Below are 22,328 nucleotides of genomic sequence, written 5' to 3' on the forward strand. Positions count from 1 at the left end.
GGTCACACTGTTGATGCTCAGGGTGGGGTGTCGGGAATCGAACCTGCGTGAGCTGCATCAAGGCAAGTTCCCTACTCTGGCCCGGAGAGAGAGAGAATGTTGCTAAGGCTGTCAGGTGTTCCTGGATGCTGTGGGGGCCGAGGAACGATCTTCCTCTGAGCTGGTACCACAAATAAGGTATTTGTTGAGGAAGGGCAGAGAAGGGGCTGTCAGGAAGGACTTTATGAGCTCAGGTTACTGTTTAGGTGAGGCCTGGGAAAATGTGGGGGAGATGTTGCAAATGAGAGAAGGGGGACACGGGGATAAGGTGGGGGACAGTGCAAGTGGAAGTGAGCAGGAGCAGGAGTGGCTTGGAGGGGCTCTGGGTGGAGCCGGAGCAAGGATACCTACAGGGGCAGCTGCAGGGAGGGGCCCTGCCAGGCAGGCAATACAGGCCTTGAAGCCAGGCTGGGACAGAGGGGGACACAGAGATGTGACACGTGAACCTGGTGTCCTTCAACAGCACCCAACAGTGGTGTGCAGGCAGTAGGGGGCAGAAGACCCGTATGAAGTTGTAGAAAATTGGGGTGAGGCTGGAAGGGGGCATCGGGCCTGTGGAAGGGGTGCAGACCTTGAGGACTTTGCTGTGAGTGGGGAGGGGAATTCTGACCCGAGGGGGTGGGCATTGGAGGAAAACAAGCATCAGAGGGGCTTGTGAATGCCAGAGTTTCGCGGCAGTATGGGGGTGCTATTAGGGTTGTTCAGTTTGGTGCATGCAGAGAGGAAGTTTGGCCCAGGGAGAGCTGGAGAGCTAAGACCTGCATCTGGGGGATGGGGGGGAGATCCAAGGACTGGCCCTGCACCTGCCGCCTCAGAGTGAGCTCTGTGTTCATAGAGGACCTGCCTCATGGAGCTCAGCACCTTCATGTGTGTGCATGTGTGTGCGTGCGTGCATGTGTGCACATGCATACATATGTGTACACATGCCTGCATATTTATATGTATACATGCACATGTGTGCATACATGTGTGTGCACATGTATACAGTGTATGCATGTGTTCGTGTGTGTGCATGTGTGTGCATACATATCTGCATGCATACATGTGTACATGCATGTGTGTGCATGCATGTGTGTGTGCATGCATGTGTGCACATTCATCACAGGTGCTGGCAAAGGAAAGCAGTGAGAAGGCAGGTGAGGGGAGAGGCCCCTGGCCTATGGGTGACACAGCCCTCCCCACAGCCCAACTTTTCCACACACACATTCACACATTCAAAGCAACCTCTTTCATTCCTGGTTTTCTCTCTGAACCAAGAGGAAATGCCACACACTGTCATTTCTAGTCAACATTCAGAAACAAAAAACAAGGCTGTTAGCAAAACAGATTCCAACATGTGTGAGGCGGAAGCTCCAGGCTCTGAACGCAGGTCCTTCTCTGCTGGCCGGCCTGCTGCTCACCCTCTGTGCCTGCATCTGGACAGATTGGTCTTGTGAGGGCTCCATGCACAGTGCTCAGAGCAGTGTCAGCAGAGTCAGGGTCCGGCGGCACTGATACCTGTCACCTCAGGTTGGGTGGGGTCGCTGCGTGCTGTTTGCCTGAGGTGGGCAGTGGAGCTGTGAGTGGCAGGGCTGTTGCTGGGGGCGTCCTTCTCCATGTAAGGAGACTGGACTTCAGATCCCTTTCCAGATAGAAAATGGTGTTTTTTCTTCTGTATCTGATCTGACAGGATCACTGTCCTGGGGTTCTTTGTTTGCACTCATGTGGGCACACACAGTGCCTGCCGGAGGTGGAGCTGCCAAGCAGGAAGGCACAGGTTGTCGGTGTGTTGCTTATTTTTTAAGATTAAAAAAATGAAAGACTGAGAATGTGGCATAAGTCAATCAACAAGCCTGGCAGCGGCACTTTTCCGACTGCCCTTTGAAAGCAGGGCTCTGCCGGCAGCTGTGGGGCTGACTAAGCGGTGGGGGCCGCGCCCCGCTGGAAGACAGAACAGCTCATGCCCTGCCCTGCCCCACTGCCCTTCAGTGGCTCAGTACCTTCCCTGACGTCAGGCCCAGCGGTTGGCTGGCCTGTCGCCACAGGCGAAGGTGTGTGCTCAGCCAGGTAACATTCCAGGCGGGCGTTCTGGGCCGCGGCTTCTGACCGCTGTGGAGCGACGCCTCACGGGAACCACTGCCTTTGGAATTAGCCCTCTGTCCCACCTTCCCGGGAGTTGCCGGCATTTCTCTGTTGCTGGGAGTTTAGGGATTTTGATTGTTTGGAGGGTTTATCTTTTTTCTCTTTTGGCTTTTTTTTTTCCTCTGATGCTTGCAAAGGTAGGAAAAATTTGGCAATTTCTGTAACATAAGTTTGTGGGAGGATGCATTAAACAGCCTGGCTTGGTGTACTGCAGTCTCTTCCCAAAAGGGAGATCTGCTTCATGGCAATAGTTAGAGAAAGTTTCAGTCTGGGTTGGAAGGGGAAGACAGAGGTGCGGTAAGAAATGATGTCTAGAGTCAAGTGTCTCTTTGCCCCTGTGCGGTAGCTACGCTTATCCTTTTGCCATCTGACTGGCTGCAGGGTCCCCCAGAGCAGCCAGGAATTGAGCAAGACAGCCTTGGGGCATGCCTGCAGATTGGGGGGTTGGGTTGGGGAGGGGGCACCAAGATTTGCACTGAAGTGAGTATGGCTCTATAGCTACCTTCCTCATGGTCAAGATTGAGGGGGAGAAATGCGTTAGTTAATTAAACAAATGATTCCTCCCTGGGCATGTAAGTTAGCCTGATGTTCCCAGACCGGGTTCTGCAAGCTTTCCCAGTGCCTAGAACTCCCTGCACAGGCAGCCTGCAGGGTCCCTTCAGCAACTTCCTCCCGCAAGAGACATTCCTTGGCTGTTACTGCTCTTACCCTCTCCTGGGAAACTTCCCATGACACTGCCTGAAAGTCTGTGCCTTAACGATGTGTTTCTGCCCTGCTTGTCTTTTGCTTCAGAAATAAAGAGAAGAGCGGCAGCCAGCCGGCCTGTCTGGATCACATGCAGGACAGAAGAGCCTTAGCCCTCAAAGCGCACCAGTCAGAAAGCTACCTGCCCATCGGTAGGTGCTGCGGGGCTGACTGGGGGAGATGGCGTGTGGTGCTGAACTTTGTCAGGCTTCTTTCCCTGCATGGTTGGGGTATCCCTACTGACCAGAGGGGTTGGGATTTGTCCAGCTGCATCTGGATTCTAATCAGAGCTGCATACCTTGTGTATGCTGCCTGTAATTTACTTTTTTATTTTATCTTTTATTATTTGATTTAATTCTTAAAAGTTTTGGTTTGGGGACTACATCCTGCGGTGCTCAGGAGCTCCACCTGGTACAATGCTTGATGTTGTTTGGAGCAGGGATCAAACCCGGGTCTCCTGCATGAAAAGTATGTGCACCAGGAGTTTTTTTTTCTTTTTGGGTCACACCTGGTGATGCACAGGGGTTACTCCTGGCTCTGCACTCAGGAATTACTCCTGGCAGTAGCTCAGGGGACCATATGGAATGCTGGGAATCGAACCCGGGTCAGCCGCGTGCAAGGCAAATGCCCTACCTGCTGCACTATTGCTCCAGCCCCCTGCACCAGAATTTTGAGCTGTCCCCCTGACCCCTTGCACTATTTGTTCCATTTTATTTTTATTTTGCGGTGTCCACGACCTCTCACATGTATGACAGGCACTTGATCTCCAAGCTGCATCCCAGGCATGAAGCTTTTATTTTATTGCTTGTTTTTTGCCACACCCGGTGGTCCTGGCTCTGTGCTCAGAGATTATTCCTGGTGGGGCTCAGGGGACCCCATGTTTTGGGGTTTGTTTTGTTTTGTCTCCACACCAAGCGGTGCTCAGGGATCACTCCTACTGGGGCTTGGGGAACCACGTGGGGTATCAGGGATGGAACTTAGGTCAGCCTCATGCTGACCTCAAGGCACTACTCACCATACTATCACTCAGGCCCCTGGGACTTTCAGCCTTGTAACCAGCCTTTTGATAGCAGTCATAGCTCTCCCTGTTATGCAGCTGAGAAAACAAAGGCACAGAGGTCAAGTAGTTTGTCCAGATTCTTCATCTGGTCCTGGGCTAAGGCGGAAGCAGAGCCTGTCCTTGGATTCTGAGCTCATTCATTCACTGAGTGGTTCTCAGGCAAAAGCCCCTACTGTCTTTGTCACCAACAGGGTAAAGGTGTGTATTGAGGTGTGTGTGGGGGGTGATGCTGGGGCTCACAGAGTAGCAGACCCGAAGGCCTCTCTCTCTCCCTCCAGTCCCTTACTGGCCATCAGTGTGAGGAGTGGGGGGGGGGGGGGCGTGAGATATGGAGAAACTGAGCAATTCTGGGCATGGGCATAGGGTGGCATTTCATTGTTTTCATAACAGATCGACTTTGGGACTTTCCTGATGCCCTCTGGGGTCATATTGGAGACCTCTCCTCCCTTCCCAGGCTCTCTAGTTCTCCCTGAGATCTGACCTCTTCCTAACAACAGCCCCCCTTCTCCCCCCCACTCCCACACACACCCTGCCGGGGCTTTGCAAGGGATTCGTCCTTTCTGCTCATTCTCAGGGCAAGATTAGGTCACTCACTGCCCTCTAAGCTTCTGGTATTTCCCTGTTCTCATGGTACCAGCCTCCTGTGACCACAGCGGGACATGGCAGCTGGCAGTCCCGGGGACAGACTTGGCCCCCAATGTGGGCTGGGTCCAGCATAGCTCTTGCAGTGCTGTAAAAGGCTCTGAGTGGGGGCGTGGGGGAACCGTCTCGGTTTTCTCTGAGAGGAGTGAAACCCGAGGCTGTGCATGCTGCCAAGTTTTGTTCTGAGCTCCCTATTATGTGCTGCTGAGCATTTCCTGACTGCCCCCCCCCACTTCCTCCACAGGCTGCAAGCTGCCCCCTCAGTGCCCAAGTGTGGACACGAGCCCCTGCCCCAACTCACCCGTTTTTCGGACGGGCAGTGAGCCCACGCTGAGTCCAGCGGTGGTGCGGAGGGTCTCCTCGGACGCCAGGGCAGGGGAGGCATTGAGGGGTTCAGACAGCCAGCTGTGCCCCAAGCCACCCCCCAAACCCTGCAAGGCACCCAGCCTCAAGGCTCCCCGTTCTCCGTCCACCTGGCCCCACGTGGAGGCCAACTACTGTGAACTGAACCCCACCTTTGCTGCGGGCTCTGACAGGACCGCCAGGTCCCCCTTTGCGGCTCAGGACAGCTACGTGGAGCTGCTGACCAGCAAACAGAAAGGGACGCCGGAACCCAGGAACTCTGGCACCAACTACTTGATCCTTGATGATGAGGACAGGGGGAGGCCTTGGGGGACCCCCACAGTGTTGCTGGGCCAGGGCCAGGAGGCCCCAGGAGGGTTTGTGCCCCCGCTCCTGGAGACAGCCTCCTCCTTCCGGCCCAACGACTTCGAATCCAAGCTGCTGCCGCCCGAGAACAAGCCCTTGGAGACGGCCCTGCTGAAGCGCGCCAAAGAGCTGTTCATCCACAACGACCCCAAGGTCATCGCCCGCCACATGCTGGGCATGGACTGCAGGGTGAGTATGGGCCGGTGCCGGGCTAGGCTGGCACCTTCCCCTGGGACTCTCTCCGACCCTGGAAGTCGGCCTGCTTTAAGTGAACAAATAAAGCGCACCCACAATGGCAGCCCCTCCCCATCATACCGGCACCCCACGGGGAGCGGGCTGGTCAGCCTCTGTGGGAAACGTGCTTAGAGCATGCTCAGAGAAGCCTGAAGATAACCAGGCTCCGGGCTGGAGTTTACTCACAGGGTGGGACCCATAGGGCAGGACAACCTTTGTCCAGACAGGAAGCCCGTGGAATGTATTTACCTGGGGCACAGGGCTGGCTGGCGGCAGGACCCCAGGACCATACAGACACCCCCGTTCCTTCTCTCTGTCTCCTCAGGCCATTGTGCTCCTGCCTGGCTGACTCTGAGTCTCTCCTCCCGGGTGCTTAGAGGGCTGAGGGCTTGTGGCAGGGGAACCCCTGATCAGTCCCTACCCACCCTTTCAGCACAGAGCTTGGAGTAGCCCCAGAGGACAGCCAGATGTGGCCCCAAAATTAAAAACATAAGCAAAAACAAAAAACGGAGAGAGTGGGGGCATGGGTTGGGAGCAAAGAAATCTTCCCTGGCTTCAACATCAGCAGAACTAGTAAGAGGAAAGTGGATTATAGGTGAAAATGTGCATAATGGGTAACAGAGGCTTAGTGGGTTTTATATGTTATTTAAATAAATAGAGAAATTTACTAAAGTGGTCTAGGATAAGTACAGTTTGGGGGGTTTGGGTGTGTGTGTTTGTTTGTGTGTGTGTGAGCGTGTGTGTATGCTTCATCCATTAATGCTCAGGGCTCACTCCTGGCTCTGTACTCCAGGATCACTCCTGGTGGGACATAGGGGATTATATGGAGTGATGGGGATTGGAACCCACATTGACTGCATGCAAGGCAAGCTGTACTATCTGGTCCCTAAATAAACATTTTTTGAAGTTGATTTTTATTTTATTTATTTATTTTGCTTTTTGGATCACACCTGCAGTGCTCGGGGACTGGCTCTGCACTCAGGAATCACTCCTGGCAGTGCTCGGGGGGACCATATAGGATGCTGGGAATCGAACCAGGTCAGCTGCATGCAAGGCAAACGCCCTTCCCGCTGTGCTATCGCCCCAGCCCCAAGTTGATTTTTATTTTTAACAGAAAGTGCTTCCTAATTTTAGAAAAATTTAAAAATACAATTTTAAATTGTAGTTTTAAAATATAACGGTCATAGGGGCTGGAGTGATCGCACAGAGAATGGGGCGTTTGCCTTGCACACGGCCAACCCGGGTTCGATTCCCAGCATCCCAGACGGTCACCCGAGCACCGCTAGGGGTAATACCTGAGTGGATGAACCAGGAGTAACCCCAGTGCATCGCCGGGTGTGACCCAAAAAGAAAAAAATATATAACGGTCATAAAATAATAACATATACACGAAGAGAAAGAAAACAAAATCATACAAAATCCAGGCACCCAGTGACCATCATTGATAACATTTGCTCAGCAAATAGCAACATAGACTAAGTGCGCATTTATCTGTGTTTACTGCAGAAATGACGCAGGTGGATAAACAATTCACACCCTGCTTCAGTGGAGAACATCTCATATTTATTCCTGCAGCTGAACACCGTCATTGTGTGTGTTTGTTTTTGAGCCTGGTGGATGCTTAGGGGTTACTCCTGGCTCTGCATCCAGGAATCACTCCTGGCAGTGTGCGAAGGAACAAATGGGAATTAGGGACTGAACCCAGGTTGGCCCCATCCAAGCAAACACCCTGCCCGCTGTACTGTCGCTCTGTCTCCTCCATCAGTATTTTTGCAGTGACCTTCCTTTCAGATTTGTGTGGCTCGCTCCCCGGATGCTCCTGGTGAGCAGGTGCGGTGGCAGACCCTGCCCTGCTCTGAGCAAGCAGCACGAATAGCTCCTACTTCCTGGCCCTTCTGCGTTTCTAGCTCGGTGAGACCCATTCTCCTCAAAGGTCAGGTCTTGTTTAGGAACTGGGTTTTCCTCAGTGAATTTCCTGGCTAATGAATCATGACAGGAAATCCTGAGCCTTCCTCCAGGGAGCGGCCAGTTGCTTAAGGGCGAGGGTTCATGGGGGGTGGGGGCGAGGGGAGGGGTTGCAGGGAGATCTGAAACTGAGAAACAGTACAGTAGGCAAGCATTTGTCATCCTGTGTTAACAGAGACACCCATGCTTGCAATTAGTGCTAATAAAGGCAGAGTCGAGTGTGAGCCACGTATGGTATGCGCAGGCCTGCATGTTAAGCTGATGCTCCTAAAAACAGGACTAGGGGACCACTCAGTACAGGGTAGACCTGGGAGAAGGGAGAAGGGAGAACTGTCTTTGAATAGTGCTCACAAGTGATTCAGTGTGTATGCCTTGTCCTTGGGTAATATTCACAGGTGGTCAGATAATTTGCATGTCAAAACCTGACTTTAGAGCAGTAGTGCCCAGTGTGGGTGATAACTGCCCCCCAAAGGGTGCTGGAGTGATCTGGGAGGCAGTGACAGTCTCAGGTACATTTGGGGGTACTTTATTTTCAGGATTATTTCTGGAAGCAGGGGGCAGGGGAAGGTGGTGTAGATTGTCTGTCTGGTCACTGCCTTAGACAAGCTCAATCCCATTGGCTGGTTGGAGGATTGCAGGTTCCTGGTCCCACCCTGCACCTGGCTTAGAGACCGTGGCCTCCTGGGCACCTATTTACATCCCATGGGGACGTGCCCGTGGAAGCACAGACCTGAGGTTTCAGAAGAACCTAAGTCCCAGGAGGGAACCAAGTTCCTCTCCTGAGTCCTCAGAACTTCGTGATGGAGGCAGTAAGGTTTGGGACCTTCTCTCCACTGGTGCCCCAGTCTGCTCTCATGGAAGGAACTGCAGCCTGCTGCCTTCTGCTCTTTCCTCCTTGCATTTATGCCCCCCCCCACCCCCCATCCCCGTGCTTTGGAAGAGCCCCCATAGGGCACCGAGACCAGGGCCCAAGCCTGTTTGTTCTTCCTCCCTCCTCAGCCCACTGCCATTTCCTTCTTCTCTTCCTGGAACTCCTGACTTCAGGCCTTGGGCTGTAGAACCGGCCCCACCAGCCTAAGGGTGACCAGGAAGCCAAGAGCAGGCACCTGGGGCCCATGTACTGCTCTGTCACCCCGAGCTCAGGGCACATGCCCGGGAGGGTCTTCTGAGAATGTAGTGCCTGCCCCTGCTCCCACCCTGAGCTCAGTGAGGGTCAGTGCTGGGTGGGCATCCCCTGAGGCCCTCGGACCCCTTTGCCTTTGCTTTAGAGAGAAGTTTGCCTCTGGGGGTACACAGCCTGCGTCTCGTTCTCCCCACCAATTCCACAGACCAGCTGGGGTGGGGCCATAGCTCCAGTGTAGCCGGTGGCTGTTTCCAGTGCGTACCAACCCTCAGGCGAGTGCTCCGAACCAGGCAGGGCTGTGGTCTGGATGGGGGCGTATAGTGCAGACTGAGCCCCGGCTCCCTTGCCCTGGGCTAGCCCCCGAGATGAGTTTTGAGGGTCCCATGGAAGCAGCACTTTGTGATTCCATAGCATCCCCCAGGCTGTGGGCAGCACCATGTGCAGGTTTGGGTTGGTGGGTTGCTCTGTCAATGTGGGGGATTTTGGGTTTGTTTGAGGGTTTGTGGGTTTTCTTTTTTCATTTTTCTGGCCTCGCTTAGCAGTGCTCAGGGATTACTTCTGCTCTGAACTCAGGAATCACTCCTGGAGGGGCTCAGCGGAACATGTGTGGTGATGCTGGGGATTGAACCTGGGTCAACCTTGTGCGAGGCAAGCCGCTGTCCACTGTACTACCACTCCAGCCCTTGTCATTGTTTCTAAGTCCTTTCTTCATGCATGACAGGATGCCGCAAAGGGACACAAGCCCCAAAGGGAAAGGGCAGGAGGCAGGGCAGATCCTACGGTGAAGTCAGGCAACAGCGCACAGCATTCTCAGCAGTCCACTGCAGCTGGGGGAGAGCTAGTCAGGCTCCCTGGGTTCCAGGGTTAGAGACTCTCCCCCCACCCCCCCAGCTTCTTAAACTTACAACCCCACATGAGGTCACTCACTGAATTCAAAATCAAAGGCGTTAATCAGTCCATCCCAGGTATTTCTGGCAGTGCCCACCCAGGTTTGCATTTCTGGATAGAAGGGGATGGAGGAAGGAGTGGCAGGAGGAAACAGTAGAAGCAGCTATGGTTTAGAGACCTACAGGGCAAGGAGAGCAAAGATCGCGAGGGTTGAGAGTCTCGGTGCTCCCGCTAGGAGCAGCTCATAGGAAATGTTCTAGAAAAAACGCAGCCATCCTGTGCATGTGGGCTGCACATGGGGCCTGTTCCATGCCCTGCTGGTGAGCTCAGGACCCCCATGTCACAGCGCTCAGCCTGGAGGAAGCAGGTGTGGCTTCTCCTGGTAGTGCCCTAGGAAAGTCACATGGGGGCTGGAGCTGCCATTTGCGCTGTAGAAAAAGAGAGGGTGGCTTTTGCCTCTCAAAGCAGGGATCCCTCTCGGTACTAATGTTTACAGAACAAAATGACACCAATGAACACACCTTTTCGTATCCTAACACAGAGTGTGTGTGCGTAGGAGGACAGACCTGATGGACTTGGGGCTCTGGCAGGGCAGCTGTTTAAACAAGCAAAGCATGTGTGACCACAGGGATCGGGAGGTGCTGGCCGAGGTCAAGGTGTAAATCTCTTTCCAGAGTTGGGGCCAGAATTCTTCCTCCTTCCACGTGGCCAGTATTTCACAACTGGGATTTCAAATAGCTTCTTTGGAGCTTGAAGGTCATTCAATCTTTTGCAAAAGTCCTCGAGGAAGCAACTTGGCAGTTGTGTTTGGAAGGACAAGCAGAGGCCCTTAACTCATAGCGAATTCTTCATTGTATTCTGGGTCCTGCCATTGGGCCGCTGATCCTCCCAGGCTTACTCCCCCAGGGTTTCTTTGCTCGCCCGCACAAATTCAGGGTCATCATTAATAATGCTAGTTGAAGTTGCCAGTGTTCTTTTGACTTGGGCCCGCTCTGAAGATATCTGGGCTGCCTGAGAGCCTTCTAGTCAAGGACAAGCTCTCTGGGTAAAGGAGACGCGTTGTCTGCCTGCTGTGTGGTGTGTGGTGCTGCTGGAGATTGAACAGAGCTGACCAGACCGGCTCTGCTAGTGAATGCTCTGTAGTGTCATTAGCCTCCTTGAGCTGCATTGGCGCAGCCATAGTATTTTGGGGCAATCGTGTAATAACTATAAATGACCACCTAATTCCAACCTCTGATGAGCTGTGATTGGGGATTGGAATCCAGGGGGCCAGAGCTAACTGGGACAAACAAAGCTTTCCTGGAAGGAAAAAACACTGGGGGTAAAGTAGGTTGTGTTGTAGACCTTGGGCGGTTCAAATCACTATATACATCCCTAATAGCTTCCAGACTAGGAAGCATTTTCTGAGCTCCTAGGGGCATCACTAAGGGTAACAGCTGCCAGCCCCACTGTTAAGTGAGAACATGAATGGCAGAGCCACAGCTGAGGTGCATGCTGCGCTGGGGTGCAGCTTCCTGCTGGGGGGAGGGGGAATTAGGCAGCCCTGAACACCCCCAGCCTCGCTGCTGATAGGGCAATAGCACAGCGAGGTCAGGCCTGTGGTGTCGACAGAACTCAAGGTACCTAACTGTATTCTGGCTGGGTATAAACGGCTCTGCAGGCCAATCTCAGTGCTGGGCTATATATTCTGTTCCGTATGTCGGACTCCTGAGATATCACACAAGAATTGCCCTAAGCCGTGGCTGCCCAGAAAGGGACTGGGCCCTTGTGCCAACTGCCTTCCCTCCCGGCTCATTCACCTCTTGTCCCTGCAGGTGACTCGGATCCTGGACGTGTCTGAAGAGATGAAGAGGCATATGGGCGTGAGCTCGGGGTTGGAGCTCATTACCTTGCCGTACGGCCACCAGCTGCGCCTGGACATCATTGAGCGGTGAGTTGCCCGGTTTCTCTGCTTTGCCCACCCTCTCTCTGTAGGGATTGAACCAGGATGCTCAGAGCAGGGAGGGGCATGGCCCCCACCAGCTCTGCAGCCGCGCCCTGGAAGGTGCATGAGTCTGGGCCAACTTTTCCCAGAAGCTGCCACCAGACAATTCCTAGAGATGTACTGAGACAAGCACAGAGGAAGTCTGGGAACAAAGGACACATTTTTGTCCTTGCTCCTGGAGGGGGTGGAGGAGAAGATGGAGGATGGGCTTGTGTTAGTGAGTTTATCCCAGTCATGTTCTCCTGTCCCCCGAGTGCCCCCACTCACTCAGCTGTGGCCCCTTGTCTCTCTGGAGTTTAGGCTTGCCTTAGGAGTTAAGTGGGAGCTTGTGGGAAAGGTTGGGGAGGTCACGGTCCAAACAGTATTTGCTTTGAGGAAGGAGGTCAGAGGCCAGGGTGTGACAGCACTGGGGTTCCAGCCTCTAAAGTGTCACTGTGCTCTTGTCCTATAAAGCTGGCGCCTCCGCTGACATTCAACCCCCATCTGTGAACACTAGAGATTCAGAAATTATAAAAGAGGCACATTTTTTGGTTTTTTTTTGGGAGGGAGGGTGATGGTGGGTGTTTTTTTGATGGGAGGGGCACACCTGGTGATACTCAAGGATCACCCCTAGCGGTGCCTGGGGGACCATATGTGGTGGTAGGGATTGAACCAGGTTACTTTGATGCAAAGCATGCACTCACCCATTGAGTTCTCCCTCTAGCCCCCAAAGGAGGCACATTTATTAGAAAAACAGCATGAGGGAAGGTTCTTGTAGTACCACAGAAGTTGGCTTTCCTGTCACACATAGCTGGTTGACCTGAGTTAGACTGCCTTATAACCTGGTGTACTACATTTACAACTGATTTTGTAGTGGCCCTAACTCACTGCCCATGGTGTCCTACCACACTGGGTCACCGCCTGTATAGTACCCCTTTCTGGGAAGCCTGACATGCCCTGTACGGGAACCTGGAGCCACCCAAAGTGCTTTGCTTTCACTGTGGATTTTTTTACGGGTCCAAAAGCCCCCAGTGTCAGGTGGGCCTTGTGATCCAACGACACCAGCCCCAGCAAGTAAACCAGACACAAGGGCTATAAAGTAGGTAAATCAGTACCCCTAGAAACACCCAGAACACCACGGGGAGCACTCAGGGAGGAGGGCAGCTGTGGCCTGGCCTGTGTGCAACGTGTTTGTCTCCTATAGGTCTGTGGACTTCTGAGTTTCCTCTTTCTGGGCCCAGGCTCCAGGGCTGGCTTCTTGGCCCCACATACTTCCCCTCTGTCTGGGTGCAGTGACCCCATTTTCATCTGAGATGAGCAATGCTACCACAGCCTCTATCTCAGTCTGGATGACCCTCAATTCCCAACCTTATTTTATCAGGATCAAGACATATTTGGGGGCATGCCTTCTGGGTCCAGACTGAGTTGTTAACATCTCTGGCTTCTACTTTCGTTTTCTGACTTTCACTCGTCCACATTCATTTCTCTCTCCTGATGGCCACTTGGCTGGGATCTCACTACTTGGCTTGTTTCCTGCCCCAAGCTGACCTGTGAGACCTATCACTGGGGACTGGGAAGTGGTTTTCTACAGAATAATGAGTGCATGGAATAGAGCCAGCATGAAAGGTTAAGTGGCATCACCTTCTTGTGTTTGAGACTCTAATGCAATACCATAGTACAGCATTAACTTCCGCACCACCCGGAGCCTGCTGACGAGGAAAGTCCTTGGAATAACATTTCATGCCCCAGACCAGCAGGCCAAATTGTTTTCTCAGGGTTTACTCAGGACGTTGGAGGCAGATGTTGAGAGAATGGATACAATGGCCTAAGCAACTGTTGGAAGACAGGCATGAAGTAAATAGACCTTTCATTAACACCCAGCCAGGCACAGTGGGTAAAAACAAATGATCAGTGCCATTTTGGGAAGTTGGTTTACTGTTAATCAAAAACATGTTTGACTTTAACACTTGGCAGACAGGTTGCAAAAACTATTCTCTAAATACAACAGATAATAAAAATAAACTTTAGGTTAGGTTTCATTCATTAAGAGACCTAAGAAATAAGGGAAAGGGGAGGGAGGGAAGAGAAAAAGAACAAAATGTAAAATGGGCCCAGCTGCAGGAGAGATGGACAGACTAACAGCTCCTGTTTGCGAGGTGTCTGCTCGCCACACACAGACAGCGGACCTCACCAGTCATTCCACAAACATTAGAGAAACTAGGCACTGGATCAAAGCTTCCCAGACTTACTTGACCCACTGTCCCCAACTGGGAAAATAATTAATCAGCAGTATTAATGTGTTAAGGTGATTTCCCCCCACCTTCTCCGGAAATCACCTTAACACATTAATACTGGCACTGCAATATGTGTTCACTGAACCACATTCAAGTCTGAGCCACCTGTGGTACCTCCAGCATCAATGTGCTCTGCAAACAATTGGAAACAGCCAAGGCTATGCTCCTCTCCCCGCCCCGCGCATGTGTATAAATGTAGGTGCAGGGAGATATTTCCAGGGAGCAGCACCTTTCCCCCCATTGCACCTATGGCCCAGCTGAAAGAACTTTGAGGCAGTGGCAGCCTAAAGCAGTCACCTCCAGGGAAAGAATAAGATTGCAGATGTGGCCTGCCCTGGGGCCCCAGCTGTCACACAAAGAAAAGCTTCCTGTCCTGGGTCTGAGAAGTTGACCCCTGAAACTCAGGATGAGAAAGGATCGTTAGCAGATACAGGATTTCCACCGAGGAGGAAGGTCTGCCCTCACAGGAAACCTTCCCAGGCAACTCCACAGCCCTCGTCTCCTCTGCTTTCTGGCCCACAGACAGTGGACACACCATTTATTGTGTTTCCTTCCTTCTGACACCATGTCCTCCGCCTAGGTTAAACACATTCATTTTTCCTGTCCCTCTAGGAGGATTTCGGGGAGGTAGGTAGGAGTAGAAGGTCTGTTGGTCAGCGATTCCAGCTTCAGTATTAGAAGAATGAAACTAAATATGCTCAGACTCAGAAACAGAAAAGCTTTATTCTTACTGGGGGGGGGGGGGGGGGGGGGGGGAGGGGGGGTGTCTGGAACTGCCCTCTTCCAGTAAATCACAAAAATGACCAACACAAAGGGAAAGAGGAAGGTCACCCACTATGTTCTCTAGACTTTTTAGAAAACATGGTTGTTGTCCCTTTGGCCACATACATGTGGACATACAAGAAAGGTGATGCAGCAGACAAAAAGGGAATGGACACTATTCAAAAAGCAAGGTCCCCACCCCCACTCCCAAATTGTTACCATGGCAAAACTGGGAGAGTCTACAAAGTTAGCCAGCATGCTATTGGAGCTGTCGTAAACAAATCAAGGGCAAGATTCTTGCCCAGAGAATTAATGTTCGTATTGAGCATACTAAGCACTCGAGTGTCGAGACAGCTTCCTGAAACGGATGAAGGAAAAGGATCAGAGAAAGAAGGAAGCCAAAGAGAAAGGGACTTGCATTCAACTGAAGCTCCTGCCTGCTCCACCAGAGTGGGAAGGAGCCTGAGTTGCTGGAACCATATGAATTCGTGGCATAGGTGTTTGTTTAAAAACAGACTCCTGGACTATATAAAAAAATTGAAAAATAAAAATTTTAAAAATAAAGCTTTACTGAAAAGTAGAAGAGAAAGTAACTCCTAAAGGGAGGGATTTTGCTTACAACTAAGTTAGGCTCCTTGCATCGGGTTTTTATAGGAGGATTGGGTCTTTGTGCTGCTAAGGTGCAGTTGGTCTGTTCAAGACCCCTTAGGTTAGATAGTTCATCAGCTGTCTCTCAGTCTCCTGTGATCCCAGGCCTGGACAGAATTTCTGGTCTTGAGGAAAGTGTAAGCTCCTGCTGTCTTGAGGGGAGCTCGGGGAAACTGCAGAATGGTGGCAACTAAAATGAGATGCCACTCTCAGCAGCTGCTGAAGGGAAACTAAGCATTCTCGATCATTCGAGGGACCTGGAGTTACCCCAAAGCAGAAATTCCCTTGTGAGTGTTGGGAATGCTTCTGGGTACCTCTCCCTGCGGCAGATAGGGGCCCTGAGCTTCTGGGGCTTCTGGCATTTGGACCCTGCAGAGTATACCCTGGAGGTCTCCTCAGGTCCTGAGTTAGTCAACCTGATGTGGGGTGGTTTATTTGCACCCAAACTGTCTCAACTTCCAGCAAATGGGCCCAGCCTGACTGCCAGTTTCCTCCCGCTCAGACACCATACCATGGCCATTGGTATTGCGGTGGATGTCCTGGGCTGCACGGGCACGCTGGAAGAACGTGCAGCCACCCTTGACAGGATCATCCAGGTGGCAGTGGAACTGAAGGACTCCATGGGGGACCTTTACTCCTTCTCGGCCGTGATGAAAGCCCTGGAGATGCCACAGGTAAACCCCTACTGTCTCTTGCATGGCTGCATACAGTCTATGCTTACCAAATCACGGTCACTTTAGTCCGTCTTGAAAGGTAAGTTGAATCAGTGAATATAGCTTTGACTAGGTGCAGCTCTGGGGCTGTAAACAGCCACTGTTTGTCCAGAGGCCCACAGTCAGGGATCTATGTGACTCCATAGCTATCTGTGATGAGCCACAGTATCTCAACACATGGCTGAATGAACCTTGGTAAAGCCCCTATCACATGCTCCTTGTTCTAGAGTTTGTTGTGGATGGACATGACGTGGCCACTGTGTCCTGGGACTTTCCAAAGGCACCCACTTGTGTATGGAAGCAGCATGAGAGCACGTATGAATGACCTTTGCAAAGAACTGTGCCCTAGGTCCCTCAGATCAGCCCATACAACCCTCAGGTTTGTGGACACCAGCAAGGAGGCTGCTCTTTGCAGTTCCCAAGGCAGAGTGTACACTCAGCTTAACTGGCTGCACTTTGGATGACTTTTGTAGTAACAGATTTTCCTGTTATGTCATATTATTTGCTCTTATCCAAAACCCACTGTGATTTCAAGGACTGAAACAACAGTGGAATCAGTGCATGAAGCCTCCAACCCAGAGGTTCTGAGAGTGGGAAGGGGCTATTCTGTGGGAGCACATGCTTTTGTAGGTAGGTCCAGAAGGCGCCCCTGTTGAGGGCAGTCCTGTCACCCCAGTGGGCAAATGATCTTTTCTGAGAATCAAATGGAATTCTTTAAATAATGGACAGAGTTGAGACTTCCTTGTCTGATTCATGCAGAAAATGCGCATTTCTCCCCAGACACGGGGTGACAGCATATCTTGATGCTAACTGAACTGTTCTAAGAGAAATGAGAAGGGATGAGGGATGGTATCATGTGATCTGGGCAGTATCTTTGTCACCACTGAGTAACACCACTGAGTATTTTGCATCATATTTCCATATCCTTGCTTGAGTATAATGCTCAGAGAGGATAGGACATAGAGGCAGTGCCTACCAACGGTCAGTGTACTCTTCAATCCAGGAATTCTTTTCACTCATGGAATTTTGTCCTCTAGTTTCTAACATCTAAACACTTTTTAAGTCTTGATATTTAGTAGCACTGTTCTCCCATTGTTCATTAGACCAGTAACGTCTTACAACAAATTGTGAAACTTGTTACTGTTTTTGGCATATCAAATACGTCAGGGAGAGCTTGCCAGGCTTTGCCGTGTGGGCAAGATACTCTCGGTAGCTTGCCGGGCTCTCCGAGAGGAGCGGAGGAATCGAACCTGGGTTGGCTGCGTGCAAGGCCTTACCCACTGTGCTATTGCTCTAGCCCCTTGATATTTAGTAATAAGAAAATATTTAAAACAATATTTTCCCTATAAAGATGTAGATATACACACAGAACTGATGTCTTTGGGATGAGCTGGACAGGATTAGACTAGGGATTCAATTTTCTTGAATGCTCCTTTCACAAAAACCTTTCTTCCAGATCACAAGGTTAGAGAAAACCTGGACAGCTCTACGGCACCAGTACACTCAGACAGCCATTCTCTATGAGAAACAGCTGAAGCCTTTCAGCAAACTCCTGCACGAAGGCAGAGGTGAGTGAGGACTGCCTTGTGTTGGTGATGAGCGCCTTCACAGGTTGTATTCAGGAAGAGGCTATCCAGGCTTTTCTCAGAGGAGAGGACCGCTTGTGTAGGTCTGTGGTGGCTAAAACAATATATACATGGCTACCACCACACTTCATTCTGTGCTTAACTTTGGGGAAAAAATATGATACAGAAACTGTCCTTATTTTTCAGAGACCACATGTGTTCCGCCAAACAATATTTCGGTCCCACTGCTAATGCCCCTTGTGACCTTAATGGAGCGCCAGGCTGTCATGTTTGAAGGAACCGATATGTGGGAGAAAAATGATGAAAGCTGTGAGATTCTGTGGAACCACTTGGCAACAGCCCGATTCATGGCAGAGGCTGTGGAGAGTTACCGGAGGAACGCTGAGCGGATCCTGGAAGGTAAGAGCTGTTCTCCAGTTGCATTTACTGTGAGGAAGGAATGGAAAAGCAGGGATGCTCTCTCCGAGAAAAAGATCAAGGAGGAATTGATTATTTCCTAATGACTCAAGAGCCCACTTTATGTTTTTCACCTGGCATCTGTGCAGAGGAAAACTGGAGAAGTGGAGGCCAAAAGATAAGGTAGGAAGAGTAGAAAGAATGAATGTCCCAGTTTGATCCAGAAGCATATGGAAGGAGCAATAGTACAGCGGGTAGGGCGTTTGCCTTGCATGCGGGTGATGCGGGTTTGATCTCCAGCACCCCATACAGACCCTGGAGCACTGCCAGGAGAAATTCCTGAGCGTGGAGCCAAAAGTAACACCTGAGAATCGCTGGGTGTGACCCCCCCCCACCCCCAAACTAAAAAACATATGGAAAGGAAGATTATCTGTTTCACTCTAAAATAGTTATTACTTCAGAATTTGGAATGAAATGATTTGCCTTATGTCTGTGGTGAGCCTGTTTCACCTTTTCTAGGAAATGTTTTCAGTATTGGTGGAGTGCCTCCTTATACAAAGCTGAAAACAGAATTCATTGGCTATTCTTCAAGTCACTGTTTCAGGGTGGGGTCTTCAGAAAAGTGTGCTTTAAAGAAAAGTATTTGATAGTATTTCTCAATTGATCCTGCCTTCGTTTTATACAGAAACTTGCCTGTGAATCTGGTAAAGACAGAGATTATCATATCAAGAGATGCCCAGAGTAGGGACTGACTGGAGGTTACTATCTGGCCTTTGTTAGCAGTCAAAAATAGTGTTGCAACACATGCAGGGACAGATGAGTTTTCTATTGTCCTCGTTAGAAGCAAACTCTTGTGAAGTATGTGGTGGGAATGTATTTAATGACACAGCAAACTACTCAAGCAGTAATCAATGATGATAGCCACATATCTGTCTGACTTCTGATGAGAGAGGTGGAAACCAGTAGCTAGACTTGACTGAGCTTCCTGACTTTAAAGGACTTAAATTAAGAAAAGTAATGGAGAAACAGAACCATTATCTATAATTGATTAATGACAAATATATGAAAGTAATTCATTAGTCTTTCAATAGATGCTGCTGGTTATATTGATAAAATGGATCACTGACTCAAAATGGAAGAACTGATATGTAAAAAACTCATATAAAAAAAAACATGGGGAGGGGGTGGAGTGATAGTAGGGCCAATCTGGGTTCAACCCCTAAGCACTATCAGGTGTGGCCCAAAAAGAAAACAGGAGAAATTCTTTGTGCCCTTGGCTTAGGCAAAAATTTCTTAAGATACAAAAAGCCTGAACCATAACAGAAAATATTTGCTAAACCCTAAATATTTAGATCTTTTTACAACTCTTTAAGACAGACACAATCTAAATAAAACTCATGGGGGCCAGACTGATAATACAGAAGGCAGGGCGCTTGCTTTGCAGCGGACCTGTGTTCTATCTTTGGCATCTCATGTGGTATTGAGCACTGTCAGGTGTGCTCCTGTACCACTCCTCCAAAAAAACACTTTATCAGAGAAAAGACATGAGTAACTACAAAAGATATTCCAAGCATTAATCACTAGAGAAATGTAAACTCAATTCTAAGTGAGATAACAGAACAAGTTGTCTGGGATGTCTACAACTAAAAGAATGAAGTCCAGGGGCTGGAGCCAGCACAGCGGGTAGGGCATTTGCCTTGCACACAGCCAACCCAGGTTAAATTCCCAGCATCCCATGTGGTCTCCTGAGTGCAGAGCCAGGAGTAACCCCTGAGCATCAATGGGTGTGACCCAAAAAGAAAAAGAAAAAGAAGTCGTAAGAATGAAGTCTAAAATGGTGATGCAGAAAGATTCTAGAATCATCCTTTCCCAGGGAAACACTGAATTGATAGTAAAATACTGTTCATTTCCCTCTGAAAAAGACTTGAGAACCAGCTGAGATGTAATTCTACCAAAATGCCTACCCCTAGACAGAGGCCCACAGTTAAAAGGGATTTTACAGACCTGAGCCTTCTTGACGAGAGTTTGCAATTCCACATGAGGCACCCTAGCCCCATGAAGACTTGACCAGAAGGACAAACTCTCAAAACATTTGACTCTGAAAAATAAATGAACAGGGCTTATGTTTAGGAGACCCTAATATATTACTTTATAAATATTTGTATACTTTGGAAGCTAGACTTTTATCAACCTGAAGCTAAGTGCTAAGATTCCTCCCTTTGAGACACTGAAATATCTAGGCATACACTCAAAGAACAGAAAAATAAGGCTTCTTAGACAATCACATAGAGAAGTCTAAGAGCCAGAGCAAGATTGAATAATTTTAGAATTTCTCCTCACACACTGAAACAGAATCGAGAAAATAGAGGAAAATGCCACAAATGAAAATTCAACCAAAAATGTCTCAGAAAAGCACCCTAGTAAGATGAAGATAAGCAATCCACCTGATTAAACATTCAGAGTAAAGGTCATAAAGATGCTCACTAATCTTGGAAGAAAAATGAGAATTTCAACAGAAAATAAAAATATCAAGCAGAAATCACAGAGCTGAGAATGAATTAAATCCAATAGCAAACAGGAGGAAGCAAAAGAACAGTGTTTCTCAACTGGAGGCCACCGGTGAAAATTAAGAGGCTAAGAAACAGTGTTTCTGTTTCTAGAGAACAAGATCAAGAGGACAAGACAGTAGAATTTATATAGCACTGTCATCCCGTTGTTCATCGATTTGCTCGAGTGGGCACCAGTAACGTCTCCATGTGAGACTTGTTACTGTTTGTGGCATATCGAATACGCCACGGTAGCTTGCCACACTCTACCATGTGTGCAGGATACTCTCAGTAGCTTGCCAGGGAGGGGCAGAGGAATTGAACCTGTGCAAGGCAAACGCCCTACCCGCTGTACTATCGCTGACTGGACTGGAATTTATATAATGAAGAAAAAAATTATCAAGTGGCTTATGGAATAACACCAAGCAGACTGGCATTTGCACTATTGGGTCGGAGCCCAGAATGAGAAAAAAAAGGGAGCTTAAAAACTTTATTAACCTGGGGTGGGAATGATAGTACAGAGGGTAGGGAGGGCACTTGCCCTGCATGTGGCTGATGGACCTGGGTTCCATCCCCGACAACCCATATGGTCTCCTAAACATTGCCTGGTGTGAACAAAATGAAACAAAATAAAAAGAAAAAAACCCTTTACTAACATGGGAAGTGAACAGATATCTAGATACAATATGAAAAGTTTCAAGTAAGATGAATTCAGAGAAATAAAGGAGGGCCAGAGAGATAGTACAGTGAGTAGGATGCTTGCCTTACAGTGGCCAGCACCACCCAATACAAAACAAAAAGTCAGAGAAGAGACTTTCAAAAGCAGCAGCAGCAGAAAATTTGGCTACATAAAGGAATGCTCATGAAACTCAGGCAAGGGGCAAGAGAGATATTTGAATAGGCTGAGCACATGCTTTGGATGCCTGTTGTGTCCCAAAACAAATATAACTGTCGGCAAGAGAGAATGGTATGATATACTCACAGGAAAATATTTCTGACCAAGAATACCTGGCAGAGTTATTCAGAGTTAGAGAAAGGATTTTCCAAAGTAAAGGAATTTACCAACAAGCAACAGTCTTTACCAGGGTTATTAAAGGGATTTAATTAGGCTGAGAAGAAAAGTAACTAATAAAAAGAAAACATAAAAAAGTAAAAATTCCACTGTTAAGTGTACATTAAAGGTAATATTCAAGCTAGATAGATGGGTAAAAGATAATATTAATAAAAATTATTAACAAATGGAATGTAAAATGACATAGATGAGGGGGAAGTAAAACATAATTTTTGAATGTATACAACTTATCAACTCAAAATAGATTATGACATAGTTACATATGTTAACCTCGTGGTAACTACAAGCAAAAACCAGTAGTAGATAAAAGTCATCTAACTACAAATCAAAGGAACATGGACAATGAACAAAAGTCAGTAAGTACATCCCTACCAGTAATTTACAAAAGACTAAATTTTGCATTGGATTTACTGAAATGAATCATTTGATTTAAATAACATCAGTCAAAAGATACAGAATGGTGGAATGGACTAAAAGGGATAAAAAAAATCTTAAGGATGCTACTCACAAAAGACTCAAACTACAAACAAAGACAAAAAAAAGGATGGAAAATAGTATCTGAAGTCACTGGAAAATATTTTATTTTGGGACACACCCTTTGGTGCTTGCTCAAGCAGTGCTAAGGGAACCATGCATGCCATGGACCGAACCCTGACCTCCAGCATGCACTCATACCACTGAGCTATCTCTCCACCCCCAGAAAAAATGTAAAGGCAAGAGTAGCATTAGATGAGTTCAAGCAATCCACCTCAGACCAACAAAATACTTATTCTTTTCAAGTATTCACAGAACATTCTTAAGGACAGCTATGTTATAAAAGAAAA

General features: G+C 49.1%; 1 protein-coding gene and 1 pseudogene across 3 annotated transcripts in view; one reads left to right on the top strand and one right to left on the bottom strand.

Annotated features, from left to right (window-relative positions):
• BCAR3 (BCAR3 adaptor protein, NSP family member) overlaps positions 1–22,328 on the top strand; it is a 124,706-nt gene that overhangs the window by 100,311 nt on the left and 2,067 nt on the right. For 2 of the 3 annotated variants that reach the window (XM_056123375.1, XM_056123377.1), the window contains 6 exons: positions 2,953–3,056; positions 4,851–5,503; positions 11,339–11,454; positions 15,694–15,865; positions 17,361–17,472; positions 17,677–17,889. In XM_056123375.1, the coding sequence (XP_055979350.1) occupies positions 2,953–3,056; positions 4,851–5,503; positions 11,339–11,454; positions 15,694–15,865; positions 17,361–17,472; positions 17,677–17,889 (1,370 nt within the window). Of the gene's footprint in view, positions 1–2,160; positions 2,298–2,952; positions 3,057–4,850; positions 5,504–11,338; positions 11,455–15,693; positions 15,866–17,360; positions 17,473–17,676; positions 17,890–22,328 lie in introns of those variants that run through there. The other variant, XM_056123378.1, reaches the window with a different exon arrangement.
• LOC130032215 (uncharacterized) lies at positions 16,241–16,359 on the bottom strand (annotated as a pseudogene).

This window comes from Sorex fumeus, unplaced genomic scaffold (assembly GCF_029834395.1).
Source record: "Sorex fumeus unplaced genomic scaffold, SorFum_2.1 ptg000047l, whole genome shotgun sequence".
NCBI classification, from domain to species: Eukaryota; Metazoa; Chordata; class Mammalia; order Eulipotyphla; family Soricidae; genus Sorex; species Sorex fumeus.